Below are 20,624 nucleotides of genomic sequence, written 5' to 3' on the forward strand. Positions count from 1 at the left end.
TTTTATTTTGTTTTATTTTAAAATATTGATTGATTGATTGATTGATTGATGTACTGTGTGGCATGTGGGATCTTTGTTCCCCGACCAGGGATCGAACCCGTGCCCCCTGTATTGGAAACGCAGGGTCTTAACCACTGGACTGCCAGGGAAGTCCCTGGTTATCTATTTTAAATATAGCAGTGTGTACATGTCAGAATGAGGTATTTAAAAACAAAATAAAACAAACCTGGGCCATCTCTCCCTCACTATCTCATGGAACTCCATTTAATCTTTGGGAGAAAACGTGGGTGAAGAGGGTCCTGACGTGGGTATCTCTCTTCCCGTCCCTGAGTGGGAGTGCTGCCCAGCTGTGTCCAGCTATGATATGGACTGTGACCTCACGCCTCTATTCCAGGAGAGGGCCCACAATGCCTGCCCCGGTCCATTCTCCATCTCGGCCACTCTGAGCATGCCCGGTGTGTGGGTTGCAACCTTACTGCTTCTGAGGTTTGGGTCAGTGGGTCTCATACATTGTCCCATTCCAGTCACTCCTCCCAATTACTGAGGTAACAGACGAGGGGACTGGAACCCAGAAGGATCAACGTGCCTCAGAGCACACCATTAGAAAGTGCAGTGCAGACTCTGAGGTCTGCACCCAGCAGGAGGAATTCCTGCATCACTTCTTCCAGCCCAGCTGCCCCCATCCCTCCACATACCAGGTGCCAGAACACAGCTGTCTCTTCCTTGCTCCCCCAACCCAGGCAAGCTGTCCTGGGTGGGGCCGAGCTGGGTGGCGCCGCCCTGGGTAGTGTCCAGTGAGACTGTAGCCCCTGCAGGCAAATTCAGCTGGACACTGATGCTAAGCGGCAGTCCCTGCTGGTGAGAGCTGGGCTGCTGTGGGCGGTGGGGCACTGGGAGGGTAGGAAGTGTCTGGTTTGGGTGGATCAAGGTCCCTGAAAAGAAAACTTAGAATTGCCCAGGGAAGAACTCCTGTTGGATTGAGGGAGAGGGGTTAGGGAATGTCAGGTGACTGAGAGTGCACAGGAGGAGGGGGTGACTAGAGGAAGGGAGGGTTTAAGGGACAGTAAGAGCCCCTGGAGGCTGGGAATGGAGAGCTGTAGGTCCCAGCCCCGAATTTACTCTTGCCTTCGCTGTTTGTCTCCATCTGGGTTATGGTGAGTGTCCTCCTGACCCAGCCACCCTTCCCAAAGCAAGGGCATCTGGAAAGCAAAAATGACCCGTGAATTGGTATCTGGGGGCAGGAGGGTATAAACTGAAGCGGGGGTTAAATCCTGCCCACCTCATGTCTTTGCCAGGTGAGGAGGGAGCAGGAAAGGCAAGCCTAGAGTCTAGATCGCCTTGGAAGTCACTGGCCATGCCCACTCTGCTGCTCCCGCTGCTGCTGCTGCGGACGCTGCTGGCCCGCCTGCTGCTGCCTGCTGCCCGCCTTGCCCGCCGGCACTTCCTGCCCCTGCTGCGCCGGCTGGTCCACCGCCTGGGCTCTCAGGATATGCGAGAGGCTTTGCTGGGCTGTCTGTTGTTTGTCCTCAGCCAGAGACACCCGCCGGATGCTGGGGAGGCCTCCAGAGTGGCCCGCCTGGAGAGGAGGGACAGGCTAGCCTCCCAAAAATGAGGCCATGAATCCTGGTAGCAGCTGTATCCACTGAAACGCTTTCTTTTGGAGTAAGACAGTCCTGGCCCCATCACTGACTGCAGCCTGCCCAGTGGGCAGAAGACATGGTGGGGGACAGAGCATGAGAGGGGTCCGGCCAGGACATGCCTCCCCACGCCCCCGACTCCCAGCAGAGATGATTGGAAGGATGCTCTGCATTTAGCAGAAAACCCATCATTATCCCTCCCTCCCTGCCCCTGCATTCTTCCCAAGAACTTTTCTTTTCTTTTTTTTTTGGCCGCACAGCATGTGGGATCTTAGTTTCGGACCAGGGATCGAATCTGCACCCCCTGCATTGGAAGTGCAGACTCTTAAACCACTGGACCGCCAGGGAAGTCCCATCTTTTTAATTTTTTTTCCAAGAACGGTTCTAATTACCTCTGGCCTGTGAGGGGAGAGGAACTGACTCTCCTCCCTCTGCCACCCCCACCCGCAGGCAAATGGGGACATGAGGTCCAATGAGGGACAATGCTTAACCTAGCTAATCCAGACTGTCTGTCTTTGACTCGTGATTTACCAAGTAGTAAGACCTTGGTTCCCTAGGGAGTCAGTCCTGCCTCCAAAGCCCAGCATACATACGGCAGGTGCTCAATAAATATTTGTTGCTTTGAATGCCTGGGATGTCTTTGACAGTCTTTGTCACACTCCTGCACTGCATGACAGTCGAACCTGTCCAGAGGGTGGGATGGGGAAACAATTCAAGGCTTCCTTTTGCTACCTATTCCATTGTCCCTCTCGGTTTGTACGTCCACTTGCCTAATTTGAGTATATTACACTGTAAACCAGCAGTCTTGGGTCTGCCTGGCCAGCTCAGGGTAAGGAGGTAAACGTCCTCCAGCAAGCGTGGACACTCTTCGCAGCTAGTGGTGTGGGAAGAGGGAGATTTGTTTGCTGAGGGACCCTGTGGGCAGCCGCCCAGAGGAGCAGTGTAGAAATGCATACCCCTGAGGGGTCCTCTGCTCAGGATGGGATCTAAGGGGTAGCGGGTGGGTGGGGTGTGATCTGAGGAATTCACCTATTTCCCCTCCCCAGTGGGAGGCCCCTCGGGGATCAAATAAGAGCTGTCAGAGGTATTTGCATGCCAGCCTCCGGATAATTTGCTTACGGTTCCCATGCAATACTCCTCCCTCCCACCCTCCTCCAGCGAGTCCTGGGCTCTCGGTTCAAAGTGGGAAAGTGAGGAGTACAGGCTCCTTTCAGGACCCTCACCCCGTTAGCATACCCCTCAGAAGGTTGGCCTGGGGGAAGAACCGAGACCAGAGCTGTGGGCCCCCAAGCCGGCCCAGCGGGCTTTTCCGCCAGACCCCCGCCTCCCCACACCCCGGCACCATCTGCTTCCTCCCGGAGTCCTGAAAAGCCAGTGCACGTGCTCGACCCCTTCGGGAAGGTGGCCCGGGGGAGGGGCGGGGTGAAGGGGATTCGAACCCCTGGTCCCCTCCAGGGTCACGGGCGCCTTTATTTATTTCGCCCGCTCCGGGCCTCCCCTCCCGCCGGCCTTCCGGAGCGCTCCTCACTCCCGAGCGGCGCCGGCGGGACCGAGCCAGCCGCGAGGCGCGGGGCTGGCGCCGGGATCGCCCGTTGCAGCCCCTTTGCCGCCCGGCGGTATAGACCGGTCAGACGCGGCGCGGACTGCGGTTTCCGGCCACGACGACGGCCCCAGTCCCGAAGTGAGGAGGCCAAATGGAGGCCTGTGAATTTCCGTCCGCGCTCCCGGACTCCGGATAAGCCCTCCGCAGTCCCTGCAGGTGCGCTGGGAGCAGAGGCGGGGCCGCGGCGAGGGGGCGGGGTCTGCGAGTGTGGGGCGGGGGAAATCAACGGAGTCTGCAACTGCGGTTTGTGGCGGAGGAGATCATTTTCCCAGACTTTGGAGGCCGTGGTGAGATGACTACCCTACCCTAACCACATTCAGTTGTCTCCAAGGTCGGAGACTTTCCCAGAGCAGAGGATAGGGGCAGAGGTCTGAGAAATGAAGCTGGAAAACCAAGCCCAGTCTTCCTGAACCCTGATCCCCGTACACACCCACAAGAAAGGTGAGGGACTTGAGGGTGTCTGACCCTGAGAGGGCCGGATTCTGGCTTTAGTTTAGTTGATGTTTTGTTCATCATGGATTTTTTTCTCTTTTTTTTTTGTATTAACTTTGATTTAAAAAAATATTGCCTTTAAACATTATTTATCTGGATTCTGGAATACTTGGGCGCCCCCTTAAATATTGCAACTCAGGCAAGTTGCCTCTCTGGCCTCTCCCTAGTCCCAGCCTGCCAGAGGGCCACAGAGATAGAGTCGCAAACAGGACTAAGAACATAACAGTCACGAGACGAGTTGGTGACAAACTGCGGAGCCAAGCAAATCCACTTCCAGCAAACACAGATGGAGGCAGGGCTGGGGAAGGATAGGACTGGTTGTGTGAGGTGATGAGGAAGGCTTGGGGCCTGGAAGGGGGAGGAGGGAATCAGGGCAAGCCACAGGCTCAAATAGGTGGGGGATCCGGTGGGGGTGGGGTGCAGCTGGATCAGCCCTTCACACCCTACCCCTGTACCCGGGACCTGAGGGAGCCAAAAGATTGGGCAGAGGGTGACAAGGACTGGCTGGGCCTGGAGGGCACAGGCCACTGTGAGTCGGGCTCCGAGGCTGTCCAGCAGAGGGCCCTGGCACCCAGCAACCATCTCTGCGTAGGGAGGTGGCTCTGGAGGGGTGGGGGTGCTGGCTGGGGGCCCAGGCAGGGAGAGTGCCAGACAGGCTTCTGTCCAGCAATAACAACCCTGGCTGTTGCCATCTAGTGAGCAGGCTGAGCTTCAGCGGGGGTGGGGAGGGAAACCAGCCTTCCGCTGTCTGGCCTGTGACCCTCACCACTTCCCTCCAGTTTCTTTCCACTTCCAGCCCCCTTTGCACACAGCTGCAGCCAATGGCCACCAGCCTGGGGGATCCATTTGACCACGAAGGCCTGCCACCTCCACAGACTTAGAGACGGGAAGTGAGGATGGGGAGAGAGACAGGGGCCGAGCAAAAGGGGAGAAGAGGGCCAGGAGAGGAAGAGAGAGGCTGGACAAACACAGGGTAGGAATGGGGGGAGGGAGACCCAGACATGAAGCTGCCCTCAAGGCATGGGGCAGTGCCTAGAAAAATACCACTCATACCCCTCTTCCTGCCCTCTGTTTGGTTAAGACCAGGAGATGTTGGTATGTCATGTCTCTGTGGGTCCCTGAGCCAGTAGGCTGGGAACAGCCCTTCTGAGTATCTTGGGGTGCATCCACTGATCAATCCTAAGTAGAAAAACTACCCTTCCCGTCAGAGCCCAGTCTGTTCTCTGCGGAGAAGGCGTGACTCTGCCTTATCCCTACGATGTTAGTACTGCTAATTGTTAATTAGTGCCTATGGCTTCTCCAGGGTACAGGCCTCTTGGGTAACTGGGGCAAGGGTGTGGGGGGTGAATTGGATTTTCTGTCCTCAGCATCTCTCTAGCCTTTGGATTGTTCTCCTATAGTGAGGGCTGCTGTAGGGGCAGTGATCCCCCCATCCCCTAGATTTACTGACCAACGAAAAAGGAGGGAATCCTTCCCCCTCCCTTGGAGGTACAAGAAGGACTGATCATTCCTCAGCATGCCCACCCCCTTCCTCCTCAGCCAGGGAGGACATGGGGCTCCGCAAGGCTTCCACCTCTGAGTATCAGGACCATAGGATTCACTCAGGCTATAAAGCTGTTACGGGCTTTTTCTCTTCCCGTTGCCAGCTGTGCCTCAGCTTTTCCAATGTTCTGGATTTAGAAAGCGTGAATCATGAGAGGGCTACAGGGCTGTGGCTCCCCCCACCACGCCACACACATCGCTAAGTCAAAGTTGTCGGTGAGCGGATCTGTGTGGGAAAACCCAGGTCACACATCATGCTGATTCCGTCGGAGGGATCCCCGGCGTGGGGTCTGGGGAGAGGAAAGGAAAGTCTGACTCGAAGAAAGTGGCACTGAAAAGGGAAGGGGACGCTGGAAAGGAAAAAGGGGCAGTGTGAAAGAGATGGTGTGGGAGGGGGCTTGGGGAGCCATAACAGAACGTCTGAGATGGTGTAGGGGCGATGCGGGGGCCGTCCGGATCTGTCTGAGCGGGTTTGTCGCTGGGAGTGTCTCGAGACAGCTGTGTAGGAGTTTGTGTAACCCCAGCGCGGAGACCGGGGGTACCCAGTGTGCTGCTATACCCTCCAGCCCCACGTGCTCCGTGATGGGGCAGGGTTTGGCGTGGCAGCGCCCCCAGAGGTCCTATCTACAGAAATAGTGCAAGGTGTAGGCCAGGCGGCGGAGGGTCTCGAGTCGGGGGTCCCTCTGAGCCGGCAGCCGGCGTGCGGGGGGCGGGGACGGGGCCTCGGCGGACGCCGAAGAGCGGGCGCGGGCCGGGGCGTGCCGGGGCGGGGCGAACGGAGGGCGGGTTTGAATGTGCTCAGGCGGGCGCGGGAAGGGGCAGGGAAAGCGCGCAAACCTCCACGCGGGAGGACTCCTTCCCAGCAGGTGCTACCCGGGGACTGGGGGCCGGGGGCCGGGGGTCGCCGGGGTGGAAGGCGCCGCTTGCCGCCTGCCACGAGAGCAGGGAGGCCGGGCCTGGCAGCTGAGCGGCCGGGGGAGGGGACGCGGGGTGGGCCCCACCTGAGCCCCACCCCGCCCCCACGCTGAGCGTGCGGAGCCGCGCAGCACGTGGCGCGCCGAGGCACGGGCGCAGGGGCACCTTGCGGGGACCCGGACCCGAGCGGGCGTGGACGACTTGGCTCCCGGGCCTGAAACCGGTTGTCGCGGAGCTGACCTCTGCAAGGGGCGGGCGAGTTGAAGGTTAATCTCGATCAATTCTTGTCGTTGGTACTGGGGAGGGGCCGCGCCGTTAACTGCGTTGGGTGCAGGGAATGGGAGTGGAGGAGCTGTCTCTTTAACCACCGCCTTCTATTGGCCGAACTCGTGTACCTGGCCTCCCTTCCTGGGCGCGTCCTCATTTATTCCCGGAGAGAGGACCCTTGCTTCACTCAGAGAAAGAACAAAGACATACCCCAGATTTTCTTCCCAGGGGAGAGCTGTGGTGGAGGAGGGCTGGTCCCACCCCTGCCCCTCACCCCTCTTGGGGCCGTCCCTTTGCCCATTCCTCTCAATCACCTCCAGACCTTCCTGCCTTGTCCTCCTGCCAGTGTAAGCTCTCCTTGCCAGGATGTGTGTGTAATGGGGTGGGGGAGTGCCTTACAGCTGACACTTAGTTCAGGCTGGAGGTGACCTCGACCCCTACCTTAGTTTTAATCCCTTACTTGGAGTAGAGTTACCCTGTCTCCCAGTATAAGAGGCTGGCTGGGAAACAGCCTTTATACCTTCCTCCCCACCCAGGAAGGAGCCTAGAGTAAGCTGCACATTGAGTTTGAATTCCAGCTCACCCATTCACTAGCTCTGTTATCTTTGGCAAATGACTCAACCTCTATGAACTTCAGCTGTCCTCGTCTGTTCTCGTGGAGACAGTCTTGTACTAGCTTGTGGTGGTTGCAAGGGCAGCCGAGGGCAGGAGAAGGTATCTGCAGGTGGTGGCCCCATGTGGGATCCAAGGAGGTGGTGAATTTGATGCCACCACACGGGTGTCTCTGGAAGCTGGGGTCATGAGAGGTGTTTGGGGCCTGGGGTTGGGGAGGTGCTCAGTTTGGTGGCTGCTGTCAAGGCCTCATCTCGGCAGGCCAAGGCACGGCTGAGGAGCACCAGATGCTCTGAGCTGGTCTCAAATCCCCAATTGCTGCCGGGCAAAGGCAGACAAAAACAAAATACCTGGGCTGGTGGGCTGAACGTCAGGATGTGGGCAGGGGCAGCGGGCTGCCCCTGGAGTTGAATTGTGCCCAGGACTGGGGTGAGGACAGTTGAGAACAGAGAGCAGGGGTGTAGCAGAAAGAAATACTCCTCTGAGCCTAGAGAGATTTTACTGAGGAAGGGGAGATACTCTATTCTCCGCACCCCCCCCCATCTCCCGCCTGCGCGTTGAAGCTGCACGTGCTCTTTACTGCCAGGAATCTTGCCTGTGGAGGGTGAGGATGGAGCACAGGTTAGGGTGAGGTGAGAAGCTGGGGATTCCCCTCACTTCCTCTGCCCACACCCCAGTGTAGAGCCCTCTCGTCCCCATCCTTCTGGAAAATGTATAAACTGTCATTCACCACTGTCCCAAGTGCCTAGAACAGTGCCTGGCTGGCATGCAGAGGTCTTCGGTAAATATTTGTGAAAAGGAAGAGCGCCTCCATCTGGAGCTATGTGGGTCTGCCCCTCCCCTCCTTGTCCTGTGGCCCAGATGTGGGCTGTGGGGCTGAGGAAGGCCTTGGAGAGGCTGGAGTTTACCCAGGAAGGGGTTGAGAGGAATTATTGGAGGGGGGGGTAGAAAGGCCCATCGCGGTCCTTTCTTGGGGTCCCCAGGGCTGTGGTCTCAGGCTGGGGCCTGGAGCACTGGCTGCACCTGTGAGTTGACCCACCCCCTCAGCTCCCCTGCTGAGACTGCTAGCTGTCTTATCTCCCAAGCTACAGGGCTGGGTTTTATCTCCCTGGTTGTGTTTGTGGGGAGGCTTCTCAGAATGGGGCTGCTCCCTCCCACAGTGAGGCCTGGGGGGTTCTCTCCTGATATGCCCTGTGCCGCCACGTTCATTCTAGACCCTTACTCTGGAGGAGCCCATGGACAAGGCCTGCTGCCTGAGCCTGAGCTAGGACCACCTCCCACAGACCACCCAGGCCCCCTCTGCCCCCACCCTTCTGCTGGCAAGTCTGGGCAAGTCTGAGTGCTGGTCCTGGTGGGCAAGGAAGCCAGTCCTCGCCCAGAACGGTAGAGCTGGCTCCAGAGCTAGGCCCACACGTTGGGGACACACCAGCACACGCCTGCCTGGCTTTCTATGCCATCCGAGGGAAAGCTGTTTCCTCTGCTGGTGCCAGGGAGCCTCTCCCTGCCTGAGCAGGGAAGGGATACTGAGGGAGGAGGCTGGATGCCTGGGGACTAGGCAGCCTCTGCTCCCATCCCTCCAGTCTTCCCTCCAACTTTGTTCTCAGAAAGGGGAAGAGGACATGGGAGTGAGTCAGAGAGGAATCCGGGGGGGATGGGATGACCCTGTGGCCAGGACTGGGGGTCAGGGGAGAGGCTGGGTCCCCACACACATCCTGAAGTATGTTCCTGGAAGACTGGCCAGGAACCAGGGAGCCTCTGGGCAGTGGCTGGAAAGGATGGTTAGGGTGCCACCAGCAGAGAGGCTGGAGTCTGGGGTGCCCCCAGGAGGGGACAGGCTCTCCAAATCCCACCCTAACCATGAGCCCAGGGGCTCCCTGGGAGTGCAGAGAGGTCAGACTTGCAGAGAGAGCTGGGGAGGGAGGCCTCGCTGGTTTGGCCTCGGTCGTCACCCCTGAGGCTGCTGCTTCTGCGGATCTGTTTGTTTTGTGTCCTCCCTCTTCCCTCCCCCTATCCTCTCGCTCTTATCTCCTTTCTGTTTCCCTCCTTCTGTCCCCACTTCATTGTCATCACTGTCCCTGACCCCTCCCGCTGTCTCCCCTGCGTTTAGCTGTTCTTCTCTCCCTCTCAACCATACCTCCTCCTCCTTCCCTCCTGCGCTCCACCCTCCTGTTTCCCTGCTTACAAACTGCTTCAACTGCTGGATAAAAATAGCGGTGGCAGTGGCCAGGCCAGGCCGGGAGCCAGGTAGAGCCTGAGCAGGCAGGGGGGCCCAGCGGGCCAGGCCCAAGGGGTCAGAGGGAGCAGTCCTGAGAGGCAGGGCCGGGAGTGGGGCTTTCCGGACTCTTCAGCCTTCCCGTTCTGTCTGCCCTGCCCTCCTCACCCCCCAACCAAGAGTCTGAAGAGGCCTGTGGGGAAGCAGGGCCGAGACAGGACCTCACACTGCTTCTGCCCCCAGCAAGCACCGAGGGAGGAGGCTATCAGCCAGGCATAACCAAGAACACCGTCACCATGACAACCAGTCACCAGCCTCAGGACAGGTACTGGGGGACCTGGGCTGTGAATCCAGGGGAGTGGAAAGGGGTCTCCAGGAGGCTGGATGCCATATGCCTTGGAATTTGGGGTTGCCACCACTGGCGGGCCTTCCGGCTATGAGGTAGCTATGAGTTGGGTCTGCATCAGGGGTGGGGGCCCTTCGTGCTGTGGCTGGGTGCTGATGGGTGCTGATGGGGGCAGCAGCCCCTCCCTGGCCTGTCAGAGTTTCCAGTGTTCAGCAGCTTCCAGCTCCTGCCAGCACTGTGGGGAGACATCTGGCAGCACCCCTCGTTTCTGAGCTGGCCTCTGCCTCACCCTGATCCTCACTCTGACCTCCCTTTCACTTCCCCACCTCCGGAGCCTAGGAGTTCCCTCCGGTTAGACCTGCATCCATGATCACGCATGTGTGTTTTGGGGGAAGAGGTTGTAGCTGGATGCAAGTTCTCCCAGGAGTCTAGGCCCCCAAAAGGTTGATGAAGCCGTGCCTGGGGTCCAAAACAGCCTTCCACCCGGGCCCCCCAATCCCATCACTGCCCCCCTGCCCATCCTGTCCCCCTGTGCCAAAGGCCATGGAACTAGGCCACTTCTAGCTGTGGGACCTTGGGCACTTAGCTTTATGTCTCTGAAACCATCTCCCACCTGTAAAAGAGACGTGAGGTTTACTTGGGTGGGAGGGAATTTAAGGACACATAGTAAGTACAGGCCCCAAGCTGTTTGGTTGGTTCCCTCCGCGGTGTCTTTTGTTCCCAGGCTGCCTGCCACCCTATCCCAGCACCCCCATCTGGTGGCAGCTCTCTGAACCCCTTCCCCTTCTCCACTGGCCTTGTGGCACTCCCCCAGCCCCACTCTGGCCCTCTGTCCTCTGGGACCTTGGCTGGGAATGCTCCCTTCCTTTGGGCCTCTCGATCAAGGCCTCACCTCTCTTCCTCAAGGTGGGGAATATATGAGGGGGATGGGGGGGCTGAACTTGTCAGGGCTCAGACCTGCCCACTTGGGGTGCCTACCCAGGCCTCCAGCTGGTGCGGCCAGGCCCTGCGCTCTGGCTAGACCCGTCTGCTCGTTGCCTTGGGCTTGTCCCTGCCAGCTCTGTGAAGAAAGCGGGTGTGGGCTCTGGGGAAAGTACGGCAGACACAGGTGGAGACCACAGTGGGAGGGCCCAGGGCTGTCTGGGGAAAGCTGTCCCGTCGCAGACAGGCCCTGAGGGGTGGGGCTTGGGGCAGTGACCTGGCCTAGGCTGGGTGGTGCTTATTTACCCTCGGGGGCCCAGATGATGTCCAGGGGCCTGATCCCTCCTGGCCTCTCCTATGTGGTGCAAACTACAAAGCTGGTCCTGTCTAGGCCAGGAAAAAACAGCTCCCTCACTTCCCAGATGTCCCAAGGCTCCTTGCCTGCCTGCCCTCCTAGATCCAGAATGGTCTGGGAGTTTCCTGACCTCAGAATCCTCTTTGGAGAGCCACGCAGCCCTGCCCTGACAGTGTAATCACTTCCAGCCTGCCTGGCGGGGGTGGAAGAATTGTGTTTGCTTTCTCACTCACCCTCCCACCCCTAGCCTTTAGCAGGATTTCCAAAACCACCTCCGGATGTGTGGGTCACACTGGTTCCCAAGCCTGCAGCGTCCCCTGAGTCTTTGGGGCTGAGAATGGTCCTTTGGGCCATGCCCTTCGGTCCTATGTCCCTGGTCCCCTTCCCTCTCGGGACTCATCTGTGCCCGCTCCCCCATCCCAGGCCACCTCTCCCTCCACATACATACACAGGTAGGAGGACGCATGCCCTGTGCCCTGGGACAGCTGGAGAGATAGAAGGGGAGGGGGCTGCCCCAGGTTTGATTTGGGAAGGAGGGTGGGATGGTGAGTCACCTGGCCTCACTTTCCTCTCCCATCCCCAGGTACAAAGCCGTCTGGCTTATCTTCTTCATGCTGGGTCTGGGGACGCTACTGCCCTGGAATTTTTTCATGACAGCCACTGCGGTGAGATGTGGGGGATGGGCTCCCAGGGGCATGTCCACTGGGCACGTAGGGCCTGGATTTGTGCTGTGGGCACGGGGAGAGAGGTTCTAACACTCCTCTGTGCAACCCTCACAGTATTTCACAAACCGCCTGGACATGTCCCAGAACGCGTCCTTGGTCCCTGCTGAACCGAGCAAGGACATCCAGGCTTCGGCCGGCCCCTCAGCACCCTTGCCAGAGCGGACCTATCTCAGCGCCATCTTCAACAACGTCATGACCTTATGTGCCATGCTGCCCCTACTGCTGTTCACCTGCCTCAACTCCTTCCTGCATCAGAGGTGAGTGCCCGGGCCCCCACCCTGACCGCTCACTGCCTCGTGCCCTCCCTGGGCTGAGCCCCTGGCTTTACCACCCGTCTCTGCCGTCGTGGCCTCTCTGGCAGGATCCCCCAGTCTGTGCGGATCCTGGGCAGCCTGGTGGCCATCCTGTTGGTGTTCCTGATCACTGCCATCCTGGTGAAGGTGCCCCTGGATGCTCTGCCCTTCTTTGTCGTCACCATGATGAAGATCATGCTCATTAATTGTAAGCCGGGCTGGGTGGGGACCTGGGGCAGAGATCTTCCCACATACCTGCCCCTTTCTTTCACACCCACAGTTGGCCAGAGAGAAATCTCTTCCTCCCTCTGGGTGGTCAGGATTCAGAAGCCTGAGCGGGCATGGACCAGGTGTGGGAGAGGAGGCCCTGGGAGTGGGGAGAGAAGGGCCGCTCAGCGTCAAGACTTACTGGGAGTAAAGCAGGAATTGCAGGGGCCCCGGCCACCCACCCGGCTCCTCCCTCCCCTGCTGATGCCCACCCTGTTCCCCAGCATTCGGTGCCATCCTGCAGGGCAGCCTGTTTGGCCTGGCCGGCCTCCTGCCCGCCAGCTACACAGCCCCCATCATGAGTGGTCAGGGCCTGGCAGGCTTCTTTGCCTCTGTGGCCATGATCTGCGCCATCGCCAGTAAGTCTTGCCATCTGTCTGCCTGTCGCCCTGGTTGGTGTTGTGGGGAGAAGGGAGGGGGCCTGTCTCTGATCGCTGACACCCTCCACCCCAGGTGGCTCGGAGCTGTCGGAAAGTGCCTTTGGCTATTTTATCACAGCCTGTGGGGTTATCATTTTGACGATCGCCTGTTATCTGGGCCTGCCGAGGCTGGTGAGCTCTTGGAGAACACTGGGTTTGGGGTCTAGGGCGGGTCCAGGACTCCAGATCAAGGGTGTTGTGGGTGTGAAACCTGGGAGAGGCGGAGATTCTGGAGATTCCGCTTCTGAATCCACCTTCCTGGTCTCCCTCACTTGATAGGAATTCTACCGCTATTACCAGCAACTCAAGCTCGAAGGGCCCGGGGAGCAGGAGACCAAGCTGGACCTCATTAGCAAAGGTCTGAAGAGACTGAGGAAGCTGGGGTGGAGGACAGTCTGCCCAGCAGGGAGGCAGCATGAGCTGAGGGCAAGAATGAGCGTGCTGCAGTGATGCCAGAGGCGAGAGGGATCAGGGATGGGGTGAGGGGTCACAGTAGTAAATAGGGGCTGGGTTAGAGAAGCTGGGGGGAGATCCTGGGTGGCCTTGAACGCCTGAGGACATTGGGAAGCAATTTCAGATTCTCGGACAGGGCGTAACCTGACCTGAGGCTCCTGGGAGAGGTCAGGGGACTTGCACAGTGGGAGTTCGAAGGCCGTCTGGGCTAAGTGTCAGGGCGCGGCTGTGCACTGGTTAAGGGAATGTCCACCCTCAGCTGACCCCAGCCCTTTCGGGGATTGTGTCCTCTGTTGCTCTGTCCTTCCCACAACTTGAAGATCCTTCCACCACCTGTCACCCCCCAGGAGAGAAGTCAAAAGCAGGCCAAGAGGAGGCCGGAGTTTCAGCCCCCAACTCTCAGCCCGCCAACAAAAGCCACTCTGTCTGCGCCATCCTCAAAAACGTATGTGGGGCTTGGGCATCCTGCCTTCTACCCCTCACCCTCTTTCTCTCCTTTTGTTCCTTTCCCCACCCCACCCTCCCCCTTCCCGGCACTGCCCATCCTCTCCCTTTCTTTTTTTTTTTTAATTTATTAATTATTTATTTATTTTGGCTGCTCCGGGTCTTAGTTGCGGCACATGGGATCTTTGTTGCATCATGCAGGCTTCTTAGTTGCATCATGCATGCGGGATCTAGTTCCCCGACCAGGGATGGAACCCGGGCCCCCTGCATTGGGAGCGCGGAGTCTTACACACTGGACCACCTGGGAAGACCCCATCCCCTCCCTTTCTGACTGGAGACTGGCCACTTTCCTGGATTCTCGTGTGTGTGTGTGTGTGTGTGTGTGTGTGTGTGTGTGTGTGTGTGTGTGTGTGTGTGTGTGTGTGTGTGTGTGTGTGTGTGTGTGTGTGTGTGTGTGTGTGTGTGTGTGTGTGTGTGTGTGTGTGTGTTTGGGGAATCTTGGTTCTTTCATGACGCACAACCGCCATGAAGACACAGACCTGAGTCCCTTTCCTCCAGATCTTAGTCCCGGCTCTCTCCGTCTGCTTCGTCTTCACCATCACTATTGGGATGTTTCCTGCCGTGGCTGCCGAGGTCAAGTCCAGCATTGCGGGCACCAGCGCCTGGAGTGAGGACCCTATGGGTTCCCAGGATGGGGAAGGACAGGGTCTCCAGCAGGGCTAGGACTCCAGGGAAGGGGAGCTTGGACTGCTGTCTCCCCAGCCAGGCTCTCCTGGTCCATTTGCCCTTCCCTGGGCTGGAAGCATCTTCTCCATTTTATAGCTGGGAAAACTGAGTCCCAGTGAGGGTCAGGGTTGTAGATTCTGCCTCTCTTGGACCTGCTAACCGTTCCCTAATCTACTCTTTCTCTTCCAGGAGACTACTTCATTCCTGTGTCCTGTTTCCTGACTTTCAATATCTTTGACTGGCTGGGCCGGAGCCTCACAGCCTTCACCATGTGGGTAAGTGAAGGAAGGGGGCACCAAGACCCTGTGAGAGGGGAGAGTCCAGCTTGAGACCCAGAGAGGGAACCAAGAAAGTATGGTGGAAAGGCGACCATGCTTTTTTAAAAACCAAGACACAATCTACGTATAGTAAGGCGTACAAGTTGTAGGTGTACAGTTTAATGACTGTATGTACACACACAAGTAAACATACACACCCCCCTGATAAGCACCACCCAGGTCAAGATATAGAACATGGCCAGCACTCTAGAAGGCTCTGTCATGCCCCCTCCCAGGCAGTACCCCTGAAGGGTAACTAGGCTTTGAGATTTCAGTTCAGATCCTGAGGGACCCCAAATGGAGCCCTGGGGGCCTTGGTTGGGGGCCTGGGTGTGCCCTGGGGGCTGGCGCAGCCTGACTGAGACACTGCCTGGTCTCCGCAGCCTGGGAAGGACAGCCGCTGGCTGCCGATCCTGGTACTGGCCCGGCTGGCCTTCGTGCCTCTGCTGCTGCTGTGTAACGTCCATCCCCGCCACAACCTGGCCGTGGTCTTTGAGCACGATGCCTGGTTCATCTTCTTCATGGCTGCCTTCGCCTTCTCCAACGGCTATCTCGCCAGTCTCTGCATGTGCTTTGGGCCCAAGTGAGTGGGGAGTGTGGTGGTCTCAGGAGGGGGCTAGTGCTCCAACGGGGGACACTCAGTAGAGGGAGAGAGGGCAAAAGAAGATTCCTGATCCTGGAGCTCAGGGTTTCCAGGCTGAGAGAGGAGCCCGCTGGCCCTAGGGTCCCAGGCAGTGGTGGGTAGGAGAGGGGTCGGGTGAGGGAGGGGCTCCCAGGGAAAGGTAGAGACAGCCCCAGTACACATCCCCCCAAGAGGGGAAGTACGACAGGTGGGTAAGCAGAATTAGATGCTCTGGGTGGAGCTGGGGTAGGGGCCATCCTAAGGTAGGCTCGCCCTCCCTCCTTTAGGAAAGTGAAGCCAGCCGAGGCAGAGACGGCCGGAGCCATCATGGCCTTCTTTTTGTCTCTGGGCCTGGCGCTGGGGGCTGTCTTCTCCTTCCTGTTCCGGGCAATCGTGTGACCGAGGATGGACGGAAGGATGGCACCGGCCGCCTGCTCCTGCCCTCCTTCTCCTTCAGGGATGGGCAGGGGTCCTCTGGAGGTTTTCTTTTCTAGCCGACTTCTGCTGTCTCACGGCCTGTGCTGGGCCCAGCATCCAGGCCTGGAGGAGAGAGCCTCTGAGGATGGACGGTGGGGACACTGTGGGCCTGAGAGTCAGAGTTGAGGGAGGGGACACGGCCTCGGTGTCTGCTCATGTGCTCCCCCCACCCGCCCCCGCACTTGGCTCTGATCAATCCCTGCCTGGCGGAGCGGCAGAGGCTCCTAGTCTCAGTGTGTGTCATGTGTCTACCTGTTTGCCTGTACCAGGGGTGGCTAGGGGTCAGGACTGCTTGTTCTGAAGTCTTATCTGATACTTCTGCCCCCTTCTCCCCATGTGCCTCTTCCCTCCACCTCCCCATGTTCTTGCCCATCATGAACCCTGTACAGTCGCCATTTTACTGACTTTTTTTTTTACACTCAAACCAGGTGCCTTCAAAGGCTCTCTGATTAAATAAACTCTTTTTTTTTTCCCCCCCTCTCCATGGCTCCCTGTGTGCTCCAGCCATGGCTTCATGCCCTGGAGAGTCTGGGGGGATGAGCCTGACCCAGATGGGCCTTGGCCAGCACTGGGCCGGGGTCCAAGACAGGGGGGTGAGGGTGGGTGTTGGTCCTCTTAGTTTCAGAGTGACTACAGTACCTCCTGCTGGGGCCGCAGAGGAGGGACAGGCCTGGAGCCAGGACACCCAGACTGTTGGCCGAGACAGAGGAAGGCCATTTTCCTTTGCCGGTTCATCCCTTGTTTCATAGGCCTGGGGGTGGAGACAGTGCCCCATCTTCCTTTTGTCTTCAGTGTCACCCCCTCTACTCTGTCCTCACCCCGCAGCCTGGGGACTGAGTTCTCTACAAATGACCAGCTCTACCACCCTGTCCCCCCAAGCTCCTGGCTGCGCTCCCACCTTCCCAGCAGGAAGAGGCTGCAGCCCAAAGGTTCTGCCCTGCCTGGCACTCGGCCCTGACACCGAAGTCAAGGCAGACTTCTTGGCGAACAAGGGGCCTGTGTGTCCTCAGGGAAGCTGGGCCCCCTTTCTCTTCCCAAACTTTGGCCAAGGGAGGTGTGCGGTGGCTCGGGACCATGAGAGGCATCGGTGGAGGGGGCCATACTGCTGGGTCCCCCTTCTCAAAAAGGACTCTTGCAGATAGGAAATGAAACCGGAGCTCTGGCCTCTGGGCTGCCACTGCCCCCACCCCCCACACCCTTGGCACTGCTGTCCGGGCTTTATTTCTGACAGTTTAATTGAAGGCGTCAGGCTTCATTAAGGGCTGTTAGCACATTTTTAAGGGCTTCTGATGAGCTCTGAAGTCCTAACAGGGGAGTTGAATATATCATCATAGGGGGAACTGGAGTCCACAGAAATACCCCAGGGTACACGCCAAACCAGGGTACAGAATCTGAGGTTGGTGGAAAACAAGGTGTTCTTTCCTGTCAGTTTCAAAAGCAGAGGGTGCCCTGAGTGTTCTCTCGTCCCTGCGGTGCCCTTTGCCCACAAGGCGGAGAGAAAACTGCACCCTTGCTCTGCTCCCTCTCACTCCATCTCAACTTCCGAGAGTCCTACTGGGTTCCTTCCTCAGCACCACAGCCCCTCAGGGACCCTGTGCTTCTTCCCTGGGTCGCTTCTTGCCTCCTGCCTGGCCTCTCAGGACTCCTGCCAGGTCTCCTGCAGCCTATCCCACACACGGCAGCAGAATAAGCTGAAAACATATTTAGTCACAGGCGGGTCTCTCCCTGGGGCGCGCCAAACATTTCCTGATTACCACCACCAGAGACAGCCAGTTTCTACCATTGCTTCTCCCTCTGCACCTCAGAACTTTTGTAACTGTGACTATGCTCTTAACTCCAGTTACCAGACTGTCATGTTTTTCAGGTTTGGGTCTACATTCTCTGTTTTCACTCTTTAAGCTCCCAGACGTACTCGAAGATGTTTGCTTCCTTGCATCTGTTTGTCCAGCCTCACAGTCTTCACAGGCCAGATTCCAGCTGTGTGGTAGCACTCATTTCAATGCCTGTTCCCATGAGATAGAGATGGGTGTTAAGTAGGTTTCTCACAACTCCAGCAATGGCTTGAAGGACAAATTTAGATTACAGTCGCATCTTTCTGAACTGGAATTGATGAAGAAAGTGACTAGACTCTTCCAATTTTTTTTTCTAATGCAAATGCCAAAAAATATGAGTCTCACTCGTGTCACTCACGCCCTCAGTGTCCTCACCTGAGAATGGGGAGCTCTGAGGGGTTAGGAAAAGTAGCTCCTGCCAGGGCTTCCCTGGTGGCGCAGTGGTTGAGAGTCCACCTGCCGATGCAGGGGTCACGGGTTCGTGCCCCGGTCCGGGAAGATCCCACATGCCGCGGAGCGGCTGGGGCCGTGAGCCATGGCCGCTGAGCCTGCGCGTCCGGAGCCTGTGCTCCGCAACGGGAGAGGCCACAGCAGTGAGAGGCCGGCGTACCGCAAAAAAAAAAAAAAAAAAAAAAAAAGTAGCTCCTGCCGACCCAACTGCCGCGATAGCCCCCGGCCACACGGGGGCGCTCTGCAGACAACACCGCCTGTGGGAAGCAGGCCGCTCTGGGGCCTCACCACTTTTCCCCTGTAAGGTGGGCAAGGGCTAAACTTGTGCTGGTCGTCACCTTCCTCCCGTGCGACATTTCTGCCCCATGTATTGGGCGGCTGTATTCCCTGGAGTGGCTGCCACTGCAACACAAATTTCCCTCTTGTTTAATCTTAATATGGTGAATTGTTGCAGCTTCAAACTTGAAAAGCTAAGAGCCCCAGTAAAATTAGCAGTCGTCCTTAAAAATAGAAGTGAAGCGTCGGGTATAACGGATGAATTGCAATATACCTGTGTTTGTATTCTTTGGGGTGAACATGGAAAGAGTATGGTGGGAGCAGGTGCTTGACAGGAAACCCCCAATTATTGGGAAAATTATCCTCAGGATGTTAAACTCTGATAGGGATTCAAAATGGATGTGAGCAGAGAAGTGCAGAGTCACCTTAAAGAGATAGCCCGGCTGTGGCCGGCAGGCCCCGCCTGAAACCCAAGTCCTGACACTGGAAGAGTGGCAGTCGGAGGGAGAGGGGCCAGGCTGGTTCTTGGGGCAGGTCGGCAGTGAGTGTGGAGATGGGCAAAGCCGGCGTTCCCCCTGCTCCGCCCCGCAACGCATCAGGGGCCTTTGTTGCAGCTTGGCTTCTCCAGCTCATCTCCGCCTGACCTGGCTTCCTGCACGGGTGCCCTCTGGGAGAACATGTGCTCACTAGAGCCCCTCACAGCTTCGGCGGTCCTGGTGCTACCTGCCAGTCAGCCCCTGACGTTCTGGCTCCAGACAGCCGGGCAAGTGCTAAATGAGTCAGCGGGACCCCACAAAGCAGGGGCTTCTGCTCATGACAGCTACCCCCTCCCATGCCTTCCTGCGGGTTGGGTGATGGTTCAGATTCAGAGCCTAGGATTCCATTTTGGGCCTGCCAAGTACCAGTTGTGTCACCTTGCACGAGCCACCTATATCCTCTGTGGCCCAGATCCCTTGTTCTTTAAACGGGGTAACATGTACGGCTTGCTAAGGAAATTAAGGGGGTCTGCGGCAGAGCCTGGGTGCAGGAGATGAGGACCCTAGAGACACGTGGTGCCAAGAGTCATTAGGATGACCTCAGCCTGGTGGGCTCGCTGCTCCCCTTGCATGCCGTTCAGCCCCCTCCCCCGCATCTTCAGCCCCCGAAGCTTCGAGAACCAGGCCTCATTTCCTTCACCCCAGCCAAGTGCGAACGGCCACAGCCTTCGGGCGGGACAGCCGAGAACCTCAGGACCGGGGCGCGAACGAGGGGAACCTGGGTTCTGCTCAGCCCCGCCCGCCGCTAGAGGGGGAAGTGACGTCACCCGTGACGCGCGCTCCCCCTGGCCGGAGCGGAGCCTCTATCCACGCAGCCCCTCTCATCTGACCCCTGGCAGATGGGGGTCCAGACTCTACTGACCCTTAAGTCCGGGTGACCTTGAGCCAGGCACTTTCCATCTCGGAGCCGCTTAATTGTAAAGCAGGGGTAATACTACTTGCCTTGCCTACCTCTCCCGGTTGTGAAACTCCACTGAGTTAATGAATAACGTTCACCTGTCGCTCCTCGTACATATACTGACTCCACTGATCTAATAATCCTATGGAGTGCTGACTATTGCCATGCCTGTTTTACTCCAGAAAACCGAGGCTGAAAAGTTTAAAGGATAGAAAAATATTTTGTAAACTGCAAAGCACCAGGTAAGTTTAAGTCTCTGTTTCTCTGTGTGTCTCAGTCCTCGTCTTTCTCCCTCTCCGTCTCCCTCCCTCCCTCCCACTGTCTCTCACACACACACCCACACCCACACACACACCCACACCCACACCCACACCCACACACACACACACACACACACGACTTCCCAGGCAGTGAAGAGCATGGAAAGGTACATGAAATAGGGGGGCCTGTAATGCAGGCTTGGTGCACCTGCCTCCCAGCCTCCAGAACATTCCAGAGAGGCATCTTCTCTTTTCACATCCCAGCCTCCTAGGATCCTGAACTCGCTTGACATCCTTCCCAGCTGAAACCAGCAAGGTCCTTCCTGATGTGTAACCTCAGTGCCTCCTGTTCGTGAGTTCCTCACCACCCACCAGCAGTAAGTACCACAGCCCTACCGGTCCTTTATCTGGTGCAGGTGGGCCAGGCAGGCACTGGGCCCAGTGGATGACCTAGAAATCCAGCCAGTTGAGACCTGCACATTGAGCAGTGACTTGTGCCTCGGGCAGGACAGGTGGCAGGCAGAACAGTTAAGTAGGTCAGGGTTGTTTGTGGTGTCGCCCGCCCCCTGCACCTTTTTCTGCCTATAATCTGCTCTGGGCTGAACCAATTTAGGGTTACGTTTTAGCTTCTTAGTCAAAGGGGGCCTGGAACACTAAATAACACCCAAGACAGAAAGCGCTGCCTGGTGGGTGTGACGGCAGGAGGAGGACAGACATTTCTGGGCTG

At 57.8% G+C, this 20,624-nt stretch overlaps 2 protein-coding genes across 3 annotated transcripts; both read left to right on the forward strand.

Annotated features, from left to right (window-relative positions):
- Nucleotides 1–832: 832 nt before the first annotated feature.
- MYMX (myomixer, myoblast fusion factor) lies at nt 833–1,643 on the forward strand. The gene is made up of 2 exons (XM_060164204.1): nt 833–858; nt 1,296–1,643. Exon 2 carries the CDS (start codon nt 1,355–1,357, stop codon nt 1,610–1,612), a length of 258 nt encoding a protein of 85 aa, XP_060020187.1. The 5' UTR covers nt 833–858; nt 1,296–1,354; the 3' UTR covers nt 1,613–1,643.
- Nucleotides 1,644–6,080: 4,437 nt separating this feature from the next.
- Nucleotides 6,081–16,116, forward strand: SLC29A1 (solute carrier family 29 member 1 (Augustine blood group)). 2 transcript variants are annotated; one of them, XM_060163006.1, is made up of 13 exons: nt 6,081–6,140; nt 9,524–9,605; nt 11,486–11,567; nt 11,682–11,884; nt 11,989–12,128; nt 12,412–12,546; nt 12,641–12,738; nt 12,886–12,964; nt 13,407–13,504; nt 14,062–14,170; nt 14,419–14,504; nt 14,930–15,129; nt 15,456–16,116. In XM_060163006.1, the coding sequence occupies exons 2-13, from the start codon at nt 9,577–9,579 to the stop codon at nt 15,565–15,567; spliced, it is 1,371 nt and encodes a 456-aa protein (XP_060018989.1). In that variant the 5' UTR covers nt 6,081–6,140; nt 9,524–9,576; the 3' UTR covers nt 15,568–16,116. The 2 variants fall into 2 exon arrangements, with proteins under 2 accessions (XP_060018989.1, XP_060018990.1); XM_060163007.1 differs by lacking the exon at nt 6,081–6,140 and adding an exon at nt 6,330–6,455.
- Nucleotides 16,117–20,624: the final 4,508 nt, after the last annotated feature.

The sequence above is a fragment of the Lagenorhynchus albirostris genome, chromosome 10 (assembly GCF_949774975.1).
Source record: "Lagenorhynchus albirostris chromosome 10, mLagAlb1.1, whole genome shotgun sequence".
In the NCBI taxonomy this organism is placed as follows: Eukaryota; Metazoa; Chordata; class Mammalia; order Artiodactyla; family Delphinidae; genus Lagenorhynchus; species Lagenorhynchus albirostris.